The 25370-nt window shown below is 42.7% G+C and overlaps 1 protein-coding gene across 2 annotated transcripts in view; it reads left to right on the top strand.

Moving 5' to 3' along the window:
• The first annotated feature begins 5958 nt into the window (after window positions 1-5958).
• Window positions 5959-25370, top strand: part of tmem131 (transmembrane protein 131) — a 43873-nt gene continuing 24461 nt past the window's right edge. For both annotated transcript variants that reach the window (XM_030727076.1, XM_030727075.1), the window contains exons 1-5: window positions 5959-6248; window positions 12289-12350; window positions 12491-12531; window positions 17170-17238; window positions 19326-19446. In XM_030727076.1, the coding sequence (XP_030582936.1) occupies window positions 6083-6248; window positions 12289-12350; window positions 12491-12531; window positions 17170-17238; window positions 19326-19446 (459 nt within the window). In that variant the 5' untranslated portion in view covers window positions 5959-6082. The remainder of the gene's footprint in view (window positions 6249-12288; window positions 12351-12490; window positions 12532-17169; window positions 17239-19325; window positions 19447-25370) is intronic.

Genomic DNA, 25370 nt, shown 5'->3' with positions numbered 1-25370 from the left:
CTGGACATTCCTATTTGGTTCATTAGCACTACTGGTGTTTCAGCATGGAATTGCATCCACCTATAATTTGATCCTCGCTTTCAGACAAAGGACAGATGAGTGACAGGACAGGGGCACCTCAGGGGGCCAATCAGATTTCAGATGGGGCCAATGCCCCTGTGGCCCCGCCCCTGACAAGTATGATTGTAATGCAAACTAGACTATATCAATATCTTAGATCGCGTATGAAAATATATTGATATTTTTTAAAAATCGATATATCGCCCAGCCCTACCTCAGGGTGTTTTTGTCCTCTGTGTTTCTCTGTTCCTTTCTCCATCTCATCAGCGAATGAAAGTACACAACCAGAATACACAAATTGAGATGGAAGGAGGACTCTGCTAACCACCCGTCCTTTGTTATTCAAATTTAGCTTCAGTTAGGCAAGATGATCAAACTTTCTGTGATTTAAACAGGTGATCAAGAATCAAGAATCAAGAATGCCTTTATTAGTCCCACAAATGGGGAAATTGCAGTTAACAGAACATCCATCCAAAACAAAAACATAACACAGACAGGGGGGGGGACAGATGTCTGAGGTCATGCAACCGTTTCTCAACGGCGCTACCTTTAGCAGAGAGACAGAAAGAGATACATTGGGATAGTTAGGTTCAAAAAAATCATCTCATACTGTGTTCATAAAGAACACCTTACGAGGTTCCAAAAAACACCTCAGCAAAAAGCATATTGCACATATAAAGCCGGGATAGCAGTATGGTGGGTAGGGTCAGGGTCAGGAGGGGACGCAGACGGAGACGAGAGGGTGGGGGCATTGTGGAGCCCAGATGCCAGCTCCCAGGCAAACAGTTTGCTGATAGTGATGGAAGTTCATCAGCGGCCTTGGTACACCAGATCCAGCTTCACAAATCACAGAGAGGGCTGAGGGGGATAGCGGCCTTCACACATAGTTCTGGAGAGATATGATTGCCAGCCAAGGCCGGCTAGGGAGCCGAATTCTGATAATGCAGGTGTTGTTTTGGAACAGGCTGCTTGTTTTTTCAACAGCCTTCAGTCTCACTGGGAAACCATTCAATAAATCCAATAATCCAAATTCATTAGTTACCGTCCTCACTGAGCAGAACCGTACCTTATCTCCAGATCGAACCCCTCTCACCTGCTACTCCCCAAGTCTACGGCTCAGGTTCATCAGGCTTTGAGTCTGAGTCTGTACCATTCTGGTCAGCCCATCCACCTGGGTCGGCAGCCTCTGCAGATGTCGAACTGCCGTCCAGGTTTTCTTGATTTCACGGTAAATCAGGTATCCTCCAAGCCCAAACAGAAAAGATACCGCTACCAGATAGCCAAATATGTAAGCGTCTTCCACGTCTTCCACCTCTAGGGCCGAGAAGCACACAGGTCTCCACGAGCTCCAAGAGTCGATGACGTATCCAACCGGGTCTGTTCCACTCGGACACGCAGGCTCCCCTTTCCCAGATCTCATAGTGGAAAAAATTCGATCCATGGTCTTGAAGGCCCAGTTTGCCAAATCCATATTGCTCTCAATCTTATTCTTATTCGAACAGTGTGCAAGAGACGCTCTCACAGCAAGCAGCAAGCAGGAAAGATAGGGAGGGCAGGGAGAGAGATAGAATGCGACCGTCCCCGTCAGAGGCTGGAGCAAGAAAATTTAATTCAAAGTGACCCTAAATATAAAGAATTCATGAGCACTGTTACATCTGAAATCACAAAACACAGCTGCAGCTGGCCTATAGCAAAATATTTTATATCGCAGCTCTGCACTTAAGTGACTAAAAGGAGGCTAAAAGGAGGCTACACTTCTTTGGAATTTTTCTCTGGCTTCTTATCATTCTGTTTGGATTTAATTTTCCTGCTGGACTTTTGGATTTGGTTATCAGATATTAAATTTTACCTTATTTTGAAATATTCTGGCTCAGGCATTCCACATTTGGGTCTGCACACCACACACTGTGACATATTTAGACAGTTATTTGTCAGTGACACACCGTGATTACCTCATTATAGATGTCAGCTACTCTGTTTCCAGTGATCTCCTGTGATCTCATTAAGTGACTCACAGTTCTAGTCCAGGTATTACAGTAACATATGATTATGGTTTAAAAAAAAACATGGATAAGTTCCTCTGTTATTTTTCACAAGCAAATAAAAAAAATCTAATTACATCACAATTTCCTTATTCATCACTGAAGTATGTTTCTAGATCCATCCATCCATTTCCTTATCCAATTAAAGGGGAGGGGAGGGGGGGCTATCCCAGCATAGTCATAGGGCGAGAGGCAGGGTACACCCTGGACAGGTCACCAGCCTTTCACAGGGCTGACGTAGAGAGAGACAGACAGCCATTTACATCTACAGACAAGTTAGAATTAACCTAACCCCACTAACTCCATGTCTTTGGACTGTGGGAGGAAACCAGAGTATCTGGAGAGAACCCACACAGTCAAAGGGAGAACATGCAAACTCCACACAACAAGGCCCCAACCAGATGGTGGATTCAAACCCAGGAACTTCTTGCTGTGAGGCAACAGTGTTAGCCACCATGTCACCGTGCTGCACTGCTTCTAATAAATACAACTCAACTTACAACCTTAAGGAACCTCATCTTAAAAGGAACACAAACAGGGACATAAAAGAATATTTCTGGGCATCCAGTCTGACATCTGACATCTGGGTGCAAATACTTCTACAGTTCCCAAAATCAAGACATGAATCTTCAAACAAACTGCAACATCTACAAAACACAGTCAGTTTAAGCTACCCGAGGGAAGAGTTATTAAAAATAAACCCGGAAAAACAACCACAAAGAGCAAACTAAAAACTGTGAGCCCTTTCCCTGGGGCCACAGAGGGCTCGCAGTTAGCAGGTCTATTCTGTTTGCAGCTCAACCTTAAGTGATTATGTTCATAAGCTAAAGACAGCAGGACAAAGTTAAATAAATGAGTACAAGTCAAACAGCTAACTGTGCTGTCAAAAGTTTCTAACCATACTGCATGCTACATCTGCAGTATCTAAAATGAATAATACTGCTTATCGCCTCGGTAAAATGACTGATAATGAAAAGAAGCTTTGCAGCCAGCAGTAAATCACAAAACCTTTGTCCTCATCAAACAAGCATAATCTTTGTGTTATCTTGCAATAAATACTCTGATCTGCAGATAGTCGAGGCACCCTAAAACCTGACAAACTCTGTTTTTTGCAGTACAAATTACTTTGCTTACACAACAACAACAGTGGTGAAAGTCACACTTTGCAGTTCATGGCAACATGTTTTTACACCCAAAGACAAAGTGTGAAGTGAAAGTGAACACTGAGTCATAGACAGTAAGAGGGTTAAAGAGCACCGAGCAGCAGCAGGTCTGTCACAGTCTGTAGGTTCCCGTGATCTCCGTCTATCCTCCATTTGTGTTTCTGTAAAACAGCTAATGAGCGCCTGCCAGGTCTCTCCTGGATTTATCTCTGTCAACCAGTAACCACTGCACTCCATAGTTTCATTTTTCTCTTGGAATATTTATCCTGATGACATGCTGTGCTTTTTCTATATAGATAAATTCAGTGAATCCAAAGCTTGGAGGGCACACTGTAGATGCTCACTGCTTTTCAGATTTTATCAAACTGTTTGGCCCAAAGGAAGATCACAGCAGATGTACAAACATCATTCAGTGTGTAAACACTGGTTTTCATTGTCATATTGGTTGAGGTGTCTCAGGTGTATTCAACATAAAAATACTACAGCTCAGGAAATTATTGCCTTAAAAATAGTGTCTTGATGTAAATTTCATTGTATGGGACATTTAATTTGATTGAGAAATCTCTGTATACAAGTGATTTTGGTCTTTTGTAGCATTAAAACTGAAATCACTGCATGAGCTCAGGAACATTTCACTGTCAGTCAACAGTTTTTTTATTGCAGCCAAAGTTAGAGATACAAATTGGTATCATTTAATAGAGAAACTTCAGTTAATCAGGTTTAGTTTCACCTTATACATCACATTAAATTCTTGTTTCTCCTACAGATAGATACCATTTGCTGTGGATACTGAAGAACTGTGTGCAGAAAATGACTCCTGCTGAGGACAGCCCTTGTCCACAGTCCATGTCTGCATCCAAGAGCTGCAAAAATTTCAGGTCTGTCTATCAGTACCCAGTTATCTATTTATAATTTAAATGATCATAGCATATAAAAACAATTGCCATTTTTTCCCAATAAACTTTGTATTAGATAGTTGAGAAAGAGCTGAGGAATTCCTCAAAATCACATGTTTATAGAATCACAGGAATGTGACAGTGTGTCAACCAGAAAAGGACAACAAAGAGGACCAAAAATGCAGGAAAATGGCAATAAGTTCACTTCAACATTAAAAGGTTGCACAGCTTTTCTGTTCTGTAAGAAAGCAAAATACACATATTACTCCATTTCCTTTGTAAATAGCAAGAAATTCTGGATTCTTATTGAATCTGCATTTACAAAACAAAACAAAAGTGGAAGGAGGAGCATTGGATTAATAAGAGAAAATGCAGTTTTTCTCATTTTGATCATAATGTAGTTTTTCTACAATCTATCCATCCATCCATTTTCTGGGAGCCGGTTTTCTGAGGTGTTCCCAAGCAGCCAAGAGATGTAACCCCTCTAGTGTGTCCTGGGTCTGCCCCGGAGCCTCCTCCCATTTGGAAATGCCAGAAGCTCCTTACCTTGTAGGAGGCACCCAGGAGGCCAAACCACCTCAGCCGGCTCCCTTTGATGTGGACGAGTATTGGCTCAGCTCTGAACTCTTCCCAAATAACAAAGCCCTCACCCTATCGCTGTAAAAAAGAGCAAAGTCCCAGATGGGAATTATCTGTGAATCACCAACTTATCACGGTGGAGGGGTTTGTGTGTCCCGGTGATCCCATTAGCTATGTTGTTCAGGGTCTTTTGCTCCCTGGTAGGGTCTCCCAAAGCAAATTGGTCCTGGGTGAGAGGCCAGACAAAGCGCGATTCAAATGACCCCTACAGAAGAACAATCAAGGGTGCCCAGCCAGGTGCAGCCTGAAGAGGAGACATGGGCCTTCCCTCCTGTATATGGTTTGGGTGCAATATGTGTAAAGCGGCGGTCAAGGGCGGAGGCCCTGGTGGACCAATCCCCAGCTATCGAGGCAGGCTATCGGGACATGGAATGTCACCTCTCTGGTGAGGACAGCGCCTGAGCTAGTGTGTGAGGTGTAGAGACAGAAAAGGGTGGGGTGCCCACTCCGGCTCAGGGACGAGTTCCTGCCCCAGGTGAAGGTATTTACGGCCCTGTTTACACGAGCGTTTGCAGTGGAAACGGTGACGTTTTGCCGTTTTCAAAAAGTAACGCGCTGAGAGGGAAACCTTTCAGAAATTACCTCTGTTTACGCAAGAAGTTGAAAACACTGCAGTTCGTATTCCCAGGCCACAAGTTGGTGGTGTGGATATAGGAGTCGCAACTATAGTGCGCATGTGCGAGGGTTCCCTGTTTTTCAAAAAGTAGCGTTTTCTACTGTTTACACGGAAATGGAGACCGGAGCCTTTTGAAAATGCTCCACACTGGAGCCCGTTTTCAAAACATATCATTTTCACGCTGTTCTCATGTAAATGGGAGGCCGAAACACATCAAAACTTTGCCAGAACAGAAAGAGTCTCTATTCAGCCACAAGATCCTTAAATCTATCTACAATGGGTCCCAAGACATGTGATACTCTGATTCTAGTGTTTTAAATTTAAATAAATATACATCCCAAGTCTCCCATGGCCTCATTAGACAGTTTATGTTGTCAAATATTTTTTATTTTTAAATTTTAATTGTAGTTATTGTTATAATTACACCGGGTCGTTATTCTCTAATGTTTAATCTGACGTTTATCTCAGCTATGCGGCGGCTGCTCCCGGTAACGAGGCTGTTTGATGACCCGTGGCCGCCGGTGACGCGTCACACGGAGCGGAAGAGGAAGCGGGAGGAGACGCAAAGAAAGGCCGACGTCCTGTTGGTAGTTGGCTGCCGCCGTCGCCTCGGCAGTTTTTTCTTCACGGCTATGATTGACAGAGTCAGCAGAGGTTTACACGGGCATGTCCGCACACTTGCTCGTTTGTTATCTTAACAGAAAGACGTGCAGCATGGCGGCTGAAACCGGAGCACAGGGCTGTCGGCGGCGGCGGAGGACGGTAGCCTGCGCCGGGCTCCTGAGGATCTTATTTATTGCTTTTATTCACACGACGCGGGCGAATAAACAAGGTTTGGAACTTAGCATTAGCAGGAGCTAACTTCCGCAGGCAGTGTGTGCAGTGGTTAGCGCTGCCTTTGCGGGCCAACTTTATCACAGCTCGCTACTAACACCGACCCAGCGGAGCTGAATTACTCTTTCACACTAACTGGGAGGCGGTTGGTGTCTGAACTGGGGGAAAAAAAACTGGTGTTAGTGGGCCAAATGTGTCTGGCCTTACTGTGGACGTTAGCTCCGTTTGTAGCTTGTTGTGATGTTGTCATTCTTTTCTTATATGGCTTAGTTGGGCTAATAATTTACCTGTGAGATGTGACAGGGTTTACAGCTTGTGCTGGCCCGGTGTGAGCCCCCGGGGTCCTGGTGTGAGCTCAGCAAAGAGAAGCTGCCCAGCAGCACTTCCTCATACCGGGCTCAGTGAGGGAGAGCCTCGGCTGTTTGTTTGGTTGGGCTCCAGCCGCTTGTTATTGATCCTCCGATCGTGTCAGGTCACAGTGACAGGCACACAGCTGTCAGCCGGGGCAAGGTAGCCCCAGCCCTCCCCGAAACGAGCCTGTGAATCCGCATGAGCCGGGACCTCCCCAGAAGTGCACTCAGGTGGTTGCGTTAGCTGTTGAACAACTCTGAGCCGAGGTGTCAAACGGTGTGTAGCTCCTCGGCCACAGTCTGAGCTCATACGGGCCAAACAAGAAAAAAGACTGCATAATTGTTTATATTCATATACTTCCTTTATTTAAAACATTCCCGAGAATGAAAGACACCACTACCTTTAAAAACTGGCAGGGGTTATTGTTAAATGATTATTTTTTGTTTAATGGGTGATGTATTCAGAAAACAAGATGGACAGTTTGAGCGGTGAATCCACTATCATCACATGTATATTACAGTTTACACTCTTCACATGTAGATTTTTTTTTTTTGTAACTAAACACAATTATTTAATGCTTGTCTAGGTCTAAAATACTTTCCCTGTATATTACATTTTATAGCTAAAATGTGATGCTGTTTAATAACTTCACTGCAATTTTCACACCCTTCAAAGTCATCCAGGGGCTCCGTCATGATTAAAAATAAAATAATTCCAGCTGCTTTAGTTGACATTGCAATTTTGATTAGTAACAGTAGACTGTGTAATAATGTAAACTTAAAAAATGGTTGTAGTTAAACCTAAAATGAACTTAAAAAAAAAAGGTGTGTAAAGTGAACCGTGCTTTTTATTAACTAACACTTCGCTGCCTGAAACAGACCTATAAGTTTGTACGCTGCAGTCCTGCACATCACCAAGCATGCACTCGGGTGATTGCATGCATTATTTAGCAGCTCAGAGTGTGACTTCACCCTGCTTTTTAACAACAGTGCAAACTGAGTCAGCTGATTAAAATAAGGCTTCCCACATATCAGAGGTTCACTACAACATTATTGTGGTCAAAGTGACTCACAATCACAATTTTAAATTAAATTGCTCAATCATGACAATTATAATCACAATTTTGGTAGATATTGTAATTTCACTTATTTGTCATGATTAGTCATTAGCTTGATAAACATCGTGCAGTTGCAAGTTTTATAGATGATTTCCTCAAACTTTAAACATCATCAAGTAGAGCATTAGACCCTGTACAAGGTTCAAAGACCTGAGTGATCCAGAGACAAAGGCGACCGTTTTAATCTTTCCACAGGAAATGCTAAGTTTTACTTCCTCTACATTGACCTTGTTGATTGACAGCTCAGCTTTTAGTCATCACAGCTCAAACTGAAGGAAACAGTGAGTTTGAATTTTTAGGGAGAAAGAAAATTGACACGAGCAAAAGTGAGAGCTTTGGCTCATAAATGACCTCCAAGATGTAATCATTTTACCCTAGGTATTTAGTTTTAATATGCACTATTATTTAACAGCATCTTGTAGAAGGTTAGGCCCTGGTTAGGGGTGAAGAGACCCCAAGCAATCAAAAGACAACAGCAATGGTTTAAATTGTCCTTCCAGGTTCACCTACAGAAACTTTGAGCTTTACTTCCTCTAGATTGTTTTTGTTTATGACCCACATACAGCCCAGTTTGGTCTCAAATTGGTTGGATTGGTAAAACCACTGCACTTTTTTTTTGCTCTTTAAGACTAGATATGTATTCTCAAGTGTGGTGATTACTTCACATTGATCATGGATCAAGATTTAAAGGGCTGAAGCTGTTAGACGGCTGAAACCCTGTGAAAGACACCCCTAAGCCCGCTCCCTAACAGAGTCCCTTCTTGTTAAATCAGAGGGGCAGTTTCAAAAATGATTCCCAGGTTTTTCCTCCTGCTGTAATTACATGTATATAACAGAATTTTATGTCCTTCATAGACATAACCCTAACCCTTTTAGTCATCTTGCCTGGAGCCGAACTCAGCAGAGGTAGAGGTGATGACTATGACAACCACATTAATTTCACTGTGCAGCAAATTAGACAGAAATTACATTAGAAGTGTTGTGTATATTAAAAGAAGGGTGTTCTCTAAAAGGAGTGTGTGTAGCAACCAAATAATATTCTAATCAGATGTCATTGTTTTCAGAAACACCCCATTTGTTTTCTACATCGCAGTAATATGAATGAGATTGCTTTCTTTATAAGAGACGTCTGAGTGGATCTGTTGCGTGTGAAGCGTCCGCCTGCGGTGCAGTTTTACCATCATACCATGATCAGTTTCACTGTTTGCTGGGAGAAGCTGGCAACACATCTCCAACTGTCCATTCTGAGGCAATATCAAGATGGCCTGACACACCTTTAAACTTAGCACAAGGGGAACTAACGCAGTGGAGTTTCATTTAAAAATGTGATTCCTCTCTACCAGTGCCACATCATCCTGGTGGACCACAGACTGGTGACACTGTATAATGAAACACCCACAGAGGTGTTGTTGGCGCTGTTCCTGCCAATCAACTGGAGACATCCACACAGTTGTGATAGAGTAGACAGGCTGGAGTTGATATTACTCTGCTGCAGAAATGCGATCTTAACTTTAGGTCTTAATGTGTGCAAGAACCCTGTTGAGTGACTCAGTCAGTTTCACTTTGTGCACACGTGGATTCAGCGCTTGAGTGCATTCAGACTTTCACTGTGTTTAAGCTTGTTTTACTGATGTACAGCAGAAATTGTAGCTTTTTTACACCTCTAACCATTTAATGCTGAGCTCCAGTGGAACAGGTCTGATGTTGGCCGTGTGTAATCAGCTCCTTGGAAATAAATGAAATTGTGAAATGTTGCTTAACTGCGTAGAAGGCCTAAATCTGCTCAGATTATTTTAATCTAAAACATGCGCTGTAGCCTGCAGGATGTCGTTAAATGTAGCAGTTATTTTACCAGAAGAATAATGCCTGCAGACAGTGAGCTGTGAACATGATCAGCAAAAGGTCGATCTTGTAGCACAGCTCAATGTGGGTGATGCTGTGTGTCGTCTAAATGATGATTGGTTGATAAGTCAGCTGGAACAGGGAAGGCAGTGACAGTGGAGCTCTCCAGGAATGTGAGAAGCCTGAACAAGAAAAATCAAAGATTAAAAATAAAATTCAGTATGAAAATACTGCGGTGGGTACATCGTTGTTTTTAACAGTTTCACTTCAGCTCTTCGTTCTCTAGAGCTTTGGCCTTTGTGAATGTGCTGAAGGACCGACAGCACAAGCAGGAGTGGCCCACAGATCAGTTGGACCGCTTATGTATGACACTGCCCTATCTGCCAAACCTTGAGAACAAAACTAACAAAATATACAGGAATTCATTCATTTAGTTTGTCAAATTTGTTAACATAGTACTTGTGTTAAAAAAATACTCTGGTAAAAGTTGAAGTACTGGTTCAACTTCTTTACTCAAGTAAAAGTAAAAAAGTACAGGCTCTGAAATGTACTCAAAGTAAGAAAGTAAAAGTAGTTCATTGGAGGATGTTTCTACCTGCTATTTTTGTGTAAAGCTAACTGAACCTCATTATTATATATTATTGTAATAATATAAAATAATACATGAGAACACAAACGTTATTCCAATCTAAATTTTAATCCTAATGAATGCACTCAGCTTGAATCTGTTCTGTAGGACACAAACAGTGAAAGTGAATTTAAACACAGATCTGTTCTCTGTGTCCTCCATAGTAGAGGGTGACTGTGCCTCCACCTAAACACCAACATGAGGATACTCAGGGGTTACAGTGGGATTCAGAAGGTGGAGGAACCCTAAGATCAGCTGTAGTGGCTCTGCATGGGGAGAAGAACCACAGCTTTCTATTGTAGCTGCAGTAAATGATGTTGGTGTGCAGGCTGTGATCAGCTGACCTGCTGCTCTGAGGTTTACTGCTCTGTGTGGATGAAGTGAACTCACAAAGATGTAACCCAGTATTTCACAGCTCTCTGAGCTGATCTCCATCCCCTACACTGACAGCATACAGGCTGCAGAAATGTAACCTGTAACTCTGACCATGAACACAGCCTCTGTGCACCAACACAGAGCTTTACTGTAAATACAGTACAACAAGCTGACCTGTTTATTACACACTAAACTGCAGTATTTTCATACAATCTTTGAAGTCAGCATACTTCAGTTTGTTTTCAGTCCTTACCTTTAAATCTAGCCTCTCTTCTTCCTCTCCTGTCCTCTTTCTCCATCTCTGAGTGAACTTCTCTCATTGCTCTCCCTGAAATACAGCAGCTCTTCTTTTAGCTACACACTGTGTGACAAACTGCACACACTGCCACATGTTACCTTTATTTTTGCTTCTCTTCAGTAGCGCTAGCTAAGATGCTGGAAGTACTGTGAGCACAACTTACAGACTCAGTCCGGTCCGCTGTAACCCCTGATTATAACGCTATAAATGATACATAAATTATACGGTTTTCCTCTTTAATCTGTTTGTATGCGATAAGCCCCAGGGATGGAGGATACTCCTGTAGGATTGTCTCTTATGTGTTATCGTTCCTCCATTTAGGCTCAGATCGTTTGTTTGACGGAAATACAAACTTCTCTCAAACGTTAAACCTAAAATAACGAGTCTGTTTAAAAATGAGTAGAAAGTACAGATACTTGTGTAAAAATGTAGTGAGTAAAAGTAAAAAGTAGTCAGAAAAATAAATACTCAAGTAAAGCACAGATACCTTAAAAATGCACTTAAGTACAGTAATGAAGTATTTGCACTTTGTTGCTTCCCACCTCTGGTTAGTACATAGTAGTGGGTTATAAATTAGCGCATTATTTATTTTTCCCCAGCATTTTTGAGCCCTCATAACTTCATATGTACAGGAAGTATCAAAGTTTCAGGGCTGAAAAACACATTGAGGCTCTGTTAAAACCTGTGACCAAATCAATTTTACAGCCACTCCAAGTGATCTGACCTGTTTGCTGATAATTCACTGACAAATTCTTCACAAAGTGCATTCTGGGTAAAGACTCGTATCACCATGTGGGAGAGGTGGCTGCTCAGATTAAGTTATAGCATATGAAAGGTCTCCCTTTTTCCTACACTTGATTCCAGGCGGCGCATCGAGCCGCGATTCATTCTGGGTGGAAGTCTTTTTGGATTAGACCACACGGAGCAGGAAGTGAACACAGATCTGAAGGCTGAAGCTTCTCTTGCCTTTAGTTCAGAGGGAGAGTACACAAGATTAAAGTTCATGCAAGACGTTTATCTTATTATTTTCTGTTCATTTTATCTTTGGTAGAGGACAAATAACTAGCTTGTTTATGAGGAGCCACTATCAGGTCTTACGGGTCTCTTGCAAATGAGACACTGAGTCACAATGGGATTACCTGTATAAATAAAGGTTAAATAAAAAAAAAAAAAAACCAGAAAGCTTAATGTAATGAGCTTATTGTGAACTTATTTTCGTAATCAGCTGCTGCCATCTCCAACCCTTAAATCAGTCCTTGGTAGCCCATCAGCAGTACACATCAGTGCATTGTGATTTTTTTTTTTTTTTTTTTTTTTATGTATTAAACATTTACCACTTTCAGTTTTCTTTAATGTGAAGTGTTTAAAAATTTGTGTCTCTGGTGGTGATGGAGATGGTTCTCATCTTTGTGTTTTTCTCTTTGCAGCATTCATTCAGTCAGACACAATTCTAGAAGTTCTACATTTTGGCGAGGGCAGCCTTTTACAGGTACGTGTGCATTATTTCCTGGCATTAAAGGGGTACTGTAACTGAGACACTTATGTTTACACCTTCACCTGGCATGAAAAGCTTTGATTAGACTGCTGATATTGTGATGAATTCTTACTGTATGTCTGTGTTGTTTGCAGGCAGAATCTGACATCGATTTTAGTTTATATCATCAACAAAGGTATGAGAAATCCTCCTTTTTTGGCAGCTTTTAAAAATTAAATGTTATGTATTTAAATAGCACCGCACTGGGCAGGTGTTCTTCTGCATTAACTTACCTGGATTGCACGCTGAAGCTCAGTTGTTGACGGTAAACGATGCGTTTTCAGCTGCCGTGTTCATGTGAACAAGCTAACAGGTTGTTTTGTTCTGGCAAAGCAACAAGTTTTATTGCTTCAGCCTGGCCTCTACGACCTTGTGTTAGGGCCATTTAAGGGGGTAAAATTATAAGAAGAAACAGATTTTTGAGAATTCTTTCTTTCCATTTTTTTTCTAGGTGATTTACCAGTTTGTTTTCTTGAAAATTTCTTGTAAATTGACCAGTTTTTTTTTTCTTGATTTTCAAGTCTAGAGTTGTACATTTACTAGAAATAAACTGACTTAACACAGATTTACCAATTTGTTTTTGAGTTAATTTGCCAGTTTTCTTTTAGATTTTCAATGTTATACATTTAACAAAAACAAACAATTTTCTTGTAAATTTTCTCAGGTTTTTTTTTTCTCCCCCTCATAAATTTGCCCTTTATTTTCCCTTTTACATTTATCCTTTTTGCGCACAGCTCTTAGTGGCCCTAAATGTGCTGTTAAAGTAAACTACCATATAACAGCCAAAGATAAACTTGAGCATTATAATCACAAGCCGGTGGCGCTGACCACACCTTGAAGCTGTGCTGATAATTGTGAAGATCCACAAGTACTGGTGCCGTTTATCAGAGAAACCCCTGTCTGTGTCACCCTGCACACTTTTTTGGCCATGTTTCTTACGATGAGTCGAGCCCAGCAGAGCAAAGCGGTGACATCAGTCTTCCAGCTCGTAGCTGCTGTTAGAAGCAGACAGGGTTGCTTCATGCTATCAGATGTGATCTGATTGAAATATTTTTTGAGGAAGTTGTCAATTGGTTCCTAGAATCAGTCAGTCAGGCTCTTTGTTTCCCAGCTTTGGCAGAACAGCAGGCAGAAGTGCTCAAACAACCAGGCACTGTTTTCAATGCAGGAAGTGTGCAAAAAGTCAGTCGGTTGCATCATGTTCCTGTATAGTGCTCACATGTGTCAGAGGACTCACACACCTTTCACATGTACGTTTTATCAGGCTGCTCAGACGACGTGTAAACCATAAAAAGGTTATCTTTAGTGGCACGGCATGACCACTCCCCAGGCAGTTATGTGTGAGGTTGTAGTAGTGATGTGTGTTTTTCAAAGTCCTTTTTAAATGTTGAACTTCCCCTTTACCCCACATGTGTGTGCAGCTAGTGTGACTCTTGCTGTGATTTGGTGATAGGGCAAGAGGCAGGGTACACCTGTACAGGTCGCCACCCTGTCGCAGGGACACAGAGACAGACAACCATTCACACCTGTGGGCAAGTTAGAATCATCGATTAACCTAACCCCAGTAACTGCATGTCTTTGGACTGTGAGAGGAGACCAGAGTACCCAGAGGAACACAGGGCACAGGGAGAACGTGCAAACTCCACACAGAACAGCCCGGGCAAGGTGGATTCGAACCCAGACCTTCTTGCTGTGAGGCAGCAGTGCTAACCAAAACACCACTGTTCCCTGGCAAGAAACTCAGTCTGTGAAAACAAAACTAAAGGGAACTCACCAGTGGAAACCAAGGAAACATGAGGGAGGGAATCCAGCAAAAAATAAAAAAAAGGAAGTGAAACTGGACACTGAAGAGACTTAATTACCAAATTAAAACAGGAAGTAACCATAACACAGACAATACTAAAAACAAGAGGACACAAACATGCCAACCAACACTACTCAGGGAACATAGAAACCGCAAGAAATGAAACACAACCTAGAAACACAAAATGGCAGGTCTGTGATACGAAGCTGGATTAGGTGCCTGTCAAGGTACCTTCAGGTTTAACTCGGGATTTTCAGTGTTGTTAATGTGGTCCACTTCTTAGGTACATCACCATAGACACCTCCCCTACTCTGGAGCAGCTCATGTTGAAGTGATCAGCATTCCCAAAATCACAACCTACTGACCAATCAGGACTTGGCCTTTCATGTGAATGTACTGGGAGATAGATTAGGAAACCCTGTGTTGATTCAGCCACATTTGATAACCACCTTTGTGTGACTGCTCAGAGCAGATGAGTCAGACTCAATCACCGGATGGGCCAAAATTGAAAAAACGGGCAAAGTCGAGCAGGACAAACATTTATTGAACATCTAAAACTATTTTAATCAGCAATATGAATTTGAATGGCCAGAAAACAGCAATGTTTTCCTCAACACAGTAAATAAAATATAAAATGATATTTTTCTTCAAAAATAACATCAGGGAAAATGAGAATATTTCAAGCTGATGAACATTTGCACATTTTTTAGCTAAAAACTGGTGAATTTCTGCACTTCAGTCAGAAAAACGCTGCGTAACCTGCAGTGTGTCCAGTTTGTCAGCAAAAAGTGCAGCTGAAAACACAGCGCTGGAGACCTGTCAGATTTTTTGGGGGGGGCTACATGGAAAGTGGCATAAATTCCCTTTTTGCATCTGCGCCTCTTGCAGGTGCAGCTTTACTTGAAACTCTTTCAGTGCATCAAACAGGTGCGCGATCATGGGGGCCGTCCCTGAAGCTGCGAGTTTAAGGCATTAAGGTGCTTCATTATGTCACAGAGAAAGGCCAACACCTTTCATCCCGGAGCCCTGCCCTTTACTTTCTGTGAACTGACAGATTTGCTCAGGCAGCTCAGCGCACCTGTGTGATCAGGCACATCACCAAATTCAGAAGCTATTTCCTCCAGAAAGACTGAAACTGCTGGTGATTTCAACCTTTGCCTCTTATAAAGTTCACTGTGTGTGTTGCGGCACGTTGTATCTTCGGGACTTTGCTGCACGGCGTTTCCTGCTGTTTGATGCAGTGATGCACTGTCAGCCCACCTGTGCAGGCCTCCCTCTGCATCTTCTCCCACATCCGTCCCACCAACCCGCTCTTTTCCCCGCACATCTGCAGGACAGGAGCAGAGACACACGCTTTACCTCCGATGTCAGCAATCCAAGAGCAGCGCCGTCTTACCTGCAGCTTGGTTTCTCTCCAGTGATCAGGTCCTCGGCCTCCCAACTGTTTGGAAAATTCCCTTTTTCCACTTTGTTTGGCCATTTTTGGCCATGAGACTAGCTTAAATGTAACTGTAAAAAGTGCTGACCGATGTTTTTATCCACTGATCAATGTGTCGTTGGCAACGCGGGAAACGGGTTAGGTGGGGGGTGGGTGGGGTCTTTGATGGTGGAGGCAGCTCTCCTGTGAACTCTGCGATGGTAGATGCTCTGCACAGAGGGTTGTGCAGTCCTGGTGATTTTTGTGGCAGTCTTCACCACCGTCTGCAGGCGTTTGTGGTCCTTCACAGTAGCACTGTGAAGGACCACACAGTGATGCAGCTGGTAAAGATGAATTCAATGATGCAGCTGTAGAAGTCACTGAGGTTTTTGGTTGACGTGCCAAATTTCCTCAGCCTCCTCAGAAAGTACAGCCGCTGCTGAGCCCTCTTCAGCACCTGTGTGGTGTTCAGTGTCCAGGAGAGGTCATTGCTGATGTAGACCCCCAGATACTTAAAGCTGCTCACCCTCTCCACTCAAGGTCTTGGATAAACAGTTGTCGATGCACAAACAGTTTTAATAATAATTTAATACACCATGAAACCAACAGAAGCTTGCTTGTCACTGCACACATCACACTGCACAGCTCTGAGGCCAGCAGGCTCAGGCCTCTCTGCGACCTCCTTAGGCTGCTCCAGTTACACACCAGCATTCAGCACACTGTTGTTGCACTCTTCAGACCTACAAATCACAGCCAGGACCCATCCAACTCATTAATCCCACAAAATATTTGTCAGTAGGGATAATGGGATGGCAGGAATGCTATGAAGTGTCATGATTATGATTGCTGTGTGCCACAGGGGATGGAAGCCGATCCAGTATACCCATGCATACAGCCTGGGTAATAAAAAGGTGAAACTGAGCTCCTGTAAATTGCCAGGTGGTATCAGAGTAGTTACATCTGAGGATTCAATAAGGCCTTCTGGCCCAGAAGGTGAAAAATAATACATTTTCAATTGCATATGGTGGTTTTCATAAGGGCGGTGTTGTTCAGGTGTCATGAATGACCTGAAGCTCAGCTGAATGCCACGTCTGCATTGCTCATGAACTTTTCTTTTCATGGGATTTGCATAAAAGCCAAAAGACGGGTTGCCTGTGTTTAGGGACAGCGCTCTTGTTAAAATACACCTGCTGCCAAACAGGTTTGGTGAGCTGTACAACAGGGCCGGTTTCACCCAATGCTCTGAAGCAGTTGTCATTGTAAGAGGAGCGATTCATACCGAGGGTGACACAAAGAAGTGTTTTTGTCCTTATTTTTTTCCTGTCTTCTAAATCAGGATTTTCATGGAGACTTTACATATGGAAATCATGCACTGCTGATGGGAGTGGTCACACTGTCGGTCAGCGCAGTGACACCCCCCCCTGCTGAAGACACACCGTGATGTCTCTGCTTATGCTTCTAGCCTCTCAGCCGTTTGAAGTGCACGCCATTATGAAAGCTGTTTTTCCTATTTTGCTTTTTCTGCTACTATCTCACCTTCCTGTCTCTCGCAGCACGTCTACGCACCGTGGGAATTGTCGACCTATACGATTTGAACCTCCAATGTTGGATTTCCATGAACAGTGAGTTTCTTCTCTTTACCTTACTTTTTGTAGTGGTGTGATTTACGCTTTGGTTTTTGCATTGTTTGTTGGTCCAGTTTGAACTGGCACAGTTTACCCAGTCAAAACTTAATAAGTGGGTGATGCTGTTCTTCAGAATTTAATCACAATTTGCCTTCCAACAATTTTTAAAACTGGTTAATACAGATAAAACCATTATTGTGCCACAGTCTGTTTTGCCTTCGAACACATCTTTACTTTCACAATAAAAAGTTTAGATCTGGGTGTGAGGGTGGCTCAGCGGATGAGCAGGCGACCATGTATGCCTCGTGGTGGTGCAGGTGGCCCAGGATTGCGTCCCGACCTGCTTTCCAGTCTCTCTCCACTGCACACTGTTGAATAAAGCTGCAAAGGCCAAAGAATTATTTAAAAAGTTCAAATCCAGTCCCCACCTGGCTGTGGCAGGTTTAACACATTTATGTATTTATGCAGTTTACTGAGTTGAATTATAATCAAAGTTCAAGGAAGGTTACTTAGATAACCCTCAGGTAACCAAACTGTTTTATGACCCTGCTATATTTTATTTTTTTTAGCACTCAAATTCAAACTTCCGCAGCAGGAAATGCAACAGTTCGCTGCAAAACATCACAATGTAGTGATTAGAAAACTAATCTGATCATTTTTTTTTTTTTTTTTGCACATAACTTTCAGTGTCCCCACTGCACTGATGGGCTGATTCCTGTAACAATTAAAATGTTGTAGAAGTAAACTGACAAATTCATGGGAAACATTTTTACCATTTAAAATATCAGAACAGCACACAAAAATATACAGCTGACCCCACTCAGTCATTTGAAAGATAAAAAGTTTAATAAATTCACTTTTTCCTGAGTCTGAGTAAACATGTAAAATAACTGATCACAGTATTAACCAGCATAACTATGATTATTCATTTTTGCCATAGACAGCCCCTAAATATTGAGTCTTTAGGCAGTAACCTCCAACAAAACTGGATCTGCATGTCACCCATAAATTCTAAGAAGTGTTTTAGCAGTCATCTGAGGAATGCATTCAACAAACCACGTATGCTTTAACCCTGCAGCAGCGCCTAGCTTCACCTAGGCAGGGCCTATTGGGTCCAGCGTGGCACACCCGCCTGATGCAGCTGAGTTTTACAGTACAGACCCAAGGTTCAGGTTCAGGAGCTCTCAGAGGGGTCGCTCACACTTAGAGACCCAGCTGTCTCGGCCCGACCTCGCCTGCCCTACTTTCTCGGACAAAAGCTTATCAGCGGTGAATGTTTTGAGGGCATGAAAATGAAACCTTGAGAGGTTTGCTCCCTGACTGTAACAATGGTGGGATTTGAATCAGTGGCCTCAGTATATCAGGCTCAACTTTAGAATCATTAAATGTGTTTTTTGTAGAGGAGCATTCAGGTGATTATTTCAGACTTAACCCAGAGAGAAAACATCTTTTATAAATTAACTTGTGCCATTTTATACCTCCAGCAGTGAGAATCACAAACATCCAAAGTTCCAAGCATCTGCGAGTTGATTTTCATACCATGCTGATAGGGAAAAAAAAAAAAGGTTACCTCTGAAGCAGGAAATCAGAGAGTTTATGATGAGCTGTGGGTGTTGGGTTAACAATGCGGAGATAGTAACTCTTTTGAATGTAAAATCTCTCCACAGAAAGGTTGCAGTTAACGCACAGAAATCTGTGACGGATGTGTTTACGTAAGACAGTCTCCACCTGTCGGCTCCTCAAACTCATAAACCTTCAGGTTTTATGTTTCAAGCTTCAGTCTTCACATTTTCTCCACTCTTTGATCTGTGTTATGTGGACTGTTTATAAGGGGCAGCCAATGAGAATAAAGTTATCTTAAAGAAGGAAGGAGCTATAGCGGCTTGTTTCAGACAGACGATGAACTGAGGGGCTGCACTGAGGCCCAGTATAAGATCAGGAATACTTATTTTGAGCTGTGAGACATGCGAAGCCTCTCTAGCACAGTTCAAGAATATAAAAATACAAAGCTGGAAAACGAGCATAACAGGCACACTTTAGATATATTATGTGTTCTAACAAAGACTTCTCTTCTTCCTTTCCAGGCCCGTTGGAATGCCAAAAATGGAAAAAGTTTATTTACATAACCCTAGCTCAGAAGAAATTAGTTTGATATCAATATCAGCAACAACGGCACATTTTCACGCATCCTTTTTTCAGAATAGGGTAAGTAGCCATCACTTTAAAACCTCTTTGAGACCAGATTTATTTCTGTTTTGTCAAATTCAAGAAGAACTTAGTTTTCTCTGTTATGGAAAGAAATTATTCCCAGCTGCATATAAGCAACTTGATCTCTTTTCAAAGGTATTTAAACAATGTAGTGACTTCTATAAATGTTCCAAACAAGCCTCGTAAGCAAAAATAACATATGTTGCGTTTTGTTTTTTCATACACTCACACGAGTCAAATGAGTTGATGCGTGTCACATTCTCCCCCCATAACATGACACTGAAGATCTCTGGGGACTGTAGCGTGGAGGCTGTGCATGGATAAACGGTAGTCCAAAACACTTATAAATGACAGGAGGGAGTGTAAGCAGAACCAAGTGATGCACACACCCTGAAAATATTGAAGCACATTGGCTGAAGTGTCTTGAGACAGGATAAACCTGAGTGTCTTGTTGAAGTGTGATTGCTGTTTTGTGTGGTAATGTGATGCTTTTCAGCAAACACAAGTTTTGTTTTTGCTCTTTTGTTGTAGAACCGATATGGCAGCAGTCAGGCCCATTAAATGACACGCATGAAACTATGTAAACAAAGCAAAATCTGTTTTATGTGTTAGATTCTTCAGAGTGGGCAGCACGGTGGCGCGGTGGTTAGCACTGCTGCCTCACAGTTGGAATACCATCTGGAAGGCCTGGGTTCGGGTTCCAGGCTCGGGTTCCAGGCTCCTCTCTCTCTCCCTGTGTGGAGTTTGCATGTTCTCCCCGTGTCTGCGTGGGTTTCCTCCCACAGTCCAAACACATGCACTTACTGGGGTTAGGTTAATTGGAAACTCTAAATTGCCCATAGGTGTGAGTGAGAGCATGAATGTGAGTGTAGATGTTGTCTGTCTCTCTGTGTTGGCCCTGCGACAGGCTGGTGACCTGTACAGAGTGTACCCTGCCTCTCGCCCTATGTCAGCTGGGATAGGCTCCAGCGACCCTGAACCGGATAAGCGGAAGTGGATGGATGGAGAGTCTTCAGGGTAGTTTGACCTCCGACAACCTGAGAATCCATCGGCTAGTCTGCTGGATTAAATCCTTATTATGGTTCCATGTTGGTGCCAGTTTTTGTGGATTTTTGGCTGCACAGAGAGAAGGATTATGGGAGTTTGAATAATGCAGAGGTTACCAATAAAAAGGGAGATCATATCAGTTCACTGAGACAAGAGGAAGAATCTCAAAAAAGAAAATGATCAAGAAAGGACAACCAGTGGCTGCAGTAGCAAATTGAAGTTTGTTTGTTTTTTATTCCTCTACAAGGTTCTTCATACCTTATGATACTTCTTCACTGCAGGGCTTAAGCTGAGAACAAGCAACATCACAAGAATAATCAAGAATAGCCCACAGGTTGTTATACATGGTTTTGACACTGCCTCTCTGTGAGAGTGTACACAAAAACAACTCTGCATGAACTGTGTTTCCCTGTATGCAAACAATCCCCCGCCACCAAACTAATGCAGTCAGGCAAGTACCGTTCCCCTGGCAAACACCAAACCCAAACTCATCAGAGGTGCCAAAAGTACAGACATTCTGTTCTTAAGTAGAAGTACAGATACTTGTATTAAAAAAATACTAATGGCTAAAAGTTGAAGTATTGGTTCAACTTCTTTACTCAAGTAAAAGGAAAAAGTTATAGGCTCTGAAATGTGCTCAAAGTAAGGGGCTGAGATCTGTTGTAGGGGCTCAACGTGGGGAAAATAATCAGCTCACAATAAGATTTTCTTTGTGTCAGTCTGTGATCAGCTGCTGCTCTGAGGCTTAAAGCTCTGTGTGGATTTACACAAATGAATTCAACAAGATACTTGGTATAAAAATTGGTGTAAAAGCTTGAATTCAGGGGCGCCCAGGTGGCTTAGTGGTGAAGCTGGCAACCACATACATATGCCGTGTTGCGGTGCGGGTTCGAGTCCCGGCCCGTCGCCCATGTTTCCTCCCCTGTATCTGTCCTGTCTCTCTCCACTGCCAGTGAATTCAGTGAATGAATCTAAGCTTCATCAGCTTAAGTTCAAACGCTGCGCCAGTTCAGCACAGAGCTTTACTGTAAATTCACGATAGTACAGCAAACTAACCTGTTTATCCTGGACTAAACTGCAGTATTTTCAGCCTGGTTCTGCTGGAGGTTTCTTCCTGTTAAAAGGGAGTTTTTCCTTCCCACTGTCACCAAGTGCTGCTCATAGGAGGTCGTTTAGACTGTTGGGTTTTCTCTGTATTATTGTAGGGTCTTTACCCACAATACAGTGCACCTTGAGGTGACTGTTTGTTGTGATTTGGCGCTGTATAAATAAAACTGAACTGAATTGAATTGAATCCTCTGTGGGCTGCGCACAGCCAGGCACCACAGAGGATTCTGTGGTGCCTGGCTGGGCACCACAGATCAGCCCGGCCACCAGACGCTCTCCTTCAAGCTCCCTCCCAAGGCCTGGCTCTAGGGTGGGGCCCTGGTAGCCCTATCCCGGGCAGGGTGCACAGGTCCCGTGGTGAGTTTTTTTAAAGGGGGTCTGGCAGAAGGTGCTTAATAAAAATGTATTATCCAAATAAAATCTAGAATGATTTTTGGTCGTATTTTTTTCTGCTTTGTAACCCGTTTAGTGTTGTGTGTAATGTTTTATGTTTTTTTAGAAAATAGGAAAAAATAAAGCCTGTGAATATGGGGATGCGTGCATCATGTGAACATACTTTTTAAATGTTTTCTGGTTTGCATGTAAAGTGTTGCTCTGTATGAGAAACCTGTTCTGTGTCCTGACAGCAGGCAGTTTGTGTCTCTGAGGCTGAGATGCTGTGAAAGTGTTGCCAAGAAATCATCTTCTAGAACAAGGTGTTTGTGGTGGCAACAACCCATACAGGTGTGCAGTTCAGGGAACTGAGTCAGGTCTTTTTGTTCAAGTAGCCAGTTTGACTCGCACTAATAGAAAGACCTGTTTGCCTTGGAGTGAGGGGTTGTAGATCTAACTGTGCTTGGATTCTTCATCTCTTGTTGTGATGGTCATACACTAGATCAGGGGTGCCCACACTTTTTCAGCTCGCGAGCTACACGCAAAGCCAGCATGGTTAAATGCGCATGTATAGGGTGGTAACGAAACGGATGGATGACAGTTCATCAGTCATCTTCTACTTCGTTTAATGCCGTGCAATCTACATTTTCCCCCCAACTCCACTGGGGGTGCCATGCGATCTACCTGCACGCCTCTTGCGATCGACCAGTAGATCGCGATCAACGTATCGGGCACCCCTGCACTAGATCATAACATAAGGAAATATTTCCTAAGAGTACAAAAGTATCTTTGAGCAGTCAGCAAAAAGATCAAAGTCCTTTTTAATAGTTATGTTAAAGTATAAATCCAACTTCATGAGAGTCGAGCACACAGATGTTCAGTGGGAATGAAGCCAGCGATCAGTTAGGTGATTTTAAGACTTCTCTGTCACAGGATGTGTTTGAATAGGCTTTTTATTTCCAGGGCAGACAAGTTCACATCTCCAGGGAGAGTTTTTTTTTTTTTTTTATTAACCATCAGGGAGTTAGCCTGGGAACCAGACAAATACAAGAGCTCACGTTTCAGTGCATCCCACCCCCTCCCATTCAGTTAGATTTTCACTTGGCTTTCTTCATGTGGGCCGATCATAACTGTTTATGCAATGTGGCAGTTTTTCAACAATCACTGACATCTTTGTTGAGTACCTCAGGCAGTAGAACCCGAGAAAGAACAGGAACCATCATGGAAGGACAGGCCTCTGCATGGCATGTACCACCTGCAGATAGAAGAAGTGGCTGACATAGAGAAATCCTACCAATGGCTGGACTGACAGACAGCACAGAGGCACTAATCATGGCAGCACAGGAACAAGATCTAAGCACAATGTTGAGGCTGGGGTCTACCACACCAGGCACACAAGACCCCAGGTGCAGGCTGTGCAGAGATGCCCCTGAGACAATCCAGCACAGAACAGCAGGGTGTGAGATACTAGCAGGCAGGGCATACAAGGAACGCCATAACCAAGTGGCCGGCATAGTATACAGGAACATCTGTGCCGAGTATGACCTGGAAGTCCTGAGGTCAAAATGGGACACGCCCCCAAGGGTGGTTGAGAACAACAGAGCTAAGATCCTGGGGGACTTCCAGATACAGACAGACAAACTTGTGATGACTAACCAACCGGACATCGTAGTGGTGGACAAACAAAGGAAGAAAGTCGTGGTGATAGACGTTGCAATACCAAGTGACGGGAACATCAAGAAGAAGGAACACGAGAAGCTCGACAAACACCAAGGGCTCAGAGAGGAGCTGGAAAGGATGTGGAAGGTGAAGGTAACAGTGGTCCCTGTGATAATCGGAACACTCGGGGCAGTGACCCCCAAACTGGGAGAGCGGCTCCAGCAGATTCCTGGAACAACATCTGAGATCTCTGTCCAGAAGAGCGCTAAGATACTGCGCAGGACCCTCAAGCTCCCAGGCCTCTGGTAGAGGACCCGAGCTTGGAGGGCAAAGACCGCCCACAGGGCGAGATGAGATTTTTAATTATATATTTATATGTACAGTAAACACCGCCTAAGTCCATGGGCCACTGATTAAAAATTTCATCTGATTTGTAAAAAAAAAAAAAAAAAAATCTGTCTTATGTGTGTGTCGGATAAGATTAGAGTCTTCAAAATTCTTCAAAATACCAGTTTGTGGTCTAATATCGAATTTTGCTGCAATTGCTCCTGCTTCATCCCTGGATTTGCTTCCGCAAATTTTATAATCTTGTATTTCTGCTCGTAAGTGTGAGTTTGTAGATTACTCTTTACTACTGCCCTTGCCATGATTGTCTCTGGTGAAATGAATTGATTCATCCAGTGCAGCCAATCCAGACGTCATGTGACTGTGTAGACACTCAAGTGATCTCCAGGCATTGTTAGTGTGTGTAGTTGTGCATGAACAAGCTGATGCATGGAGTTTGCATAGATGGTACATATTGGAAGTGGGTGTGACAGGAGCTGAGGAGGGCTTTAGCTCCCCATTTTTCCCCATTTTCATACCGGTGCCTTTTTAAGTGTCTCCATTTTACTTTTATGATTTGAACATATTGGAGACATTTTACAAAATTCTGTTTCATCATTCGTGCTTTTATTTTCTTGCTAAAGTCTCTGAACAGGGAAACAAGTATGTACCAAATCACAGTTAATAAACAAACATGAACAGAGCATCACTCACCGTGATTTGTTATGATGGAACAATTAGGCAACTGGTTACTCAGGTTATCAGCAGTAGACATTTATTGCTGCCCTCTGTCATATGTGAATGTTAATATTGGGTTTGGTGTCCCTGACACTTTAAAAAAAAATGCTACCACCATTAATGTTGTTGTCTGTCTTAATCCTGATAGTTATCTGGTATCGGTCCATGGCTACATGCCACAGCACAATTAGCTTCTTCTCTTTTGTACCGTTTTCTGCCATTTTGTGCTCAAATTGTTAGGCATGATGAAAGTTCAAGGTTAAAAATGTAGTCTAATAATAAATGAAAAATGCACTTATGTTTCTCACGAAGCTCTGCTGCTTTCACTTCTGTTATGTGCTCTTACTTTATTGCATGTCATCTACTTGCATCTCAGACAGTTTTTAACACATGTACATGGACAGCTTTGGTCACCTTTTCAAACACGTAACCGGAGATTATGTTTTGGGTGCAGCCTGCAGCACAGTTACTTATGCTACTCTCACATGGGATGAAATCAACATTGCACCTGCTTTATGATAGGGAGCTTTCAGAATAAAGTTCGGTCCACATGTGAGAGCGGTTTTAGTATGTAAACACAGATGCTTTTTTTTTTTTTTTTTTTTCTTTTTTAAGCCACCTCGGTGGATAACTCAAGATGTTATAAATGCAGCAGGAAGTTTTCAGTGGAACCT

The sequence above is a fragment of the Archocentrus centrarchus genome, chromosome 4 (genome assembly GCF_007364275.1).
Source record: "Archocentrus centrarchus isolate MPI-CPG fArcCen1 chromosome 4, fArcCen1, whole genome shotgun sequence".
Taxonomy (NCBI): Eukaryota; Metazoa; Chordata; class Actinopteri; order Cichliformes; family Cichlidae; genus Archocentrus; species Archocentrus centrarchus.
Note: the sequence above shows the minus strand (reverse complement) of the source record. Positions and strands in the feature narration are given on the sequence as shown.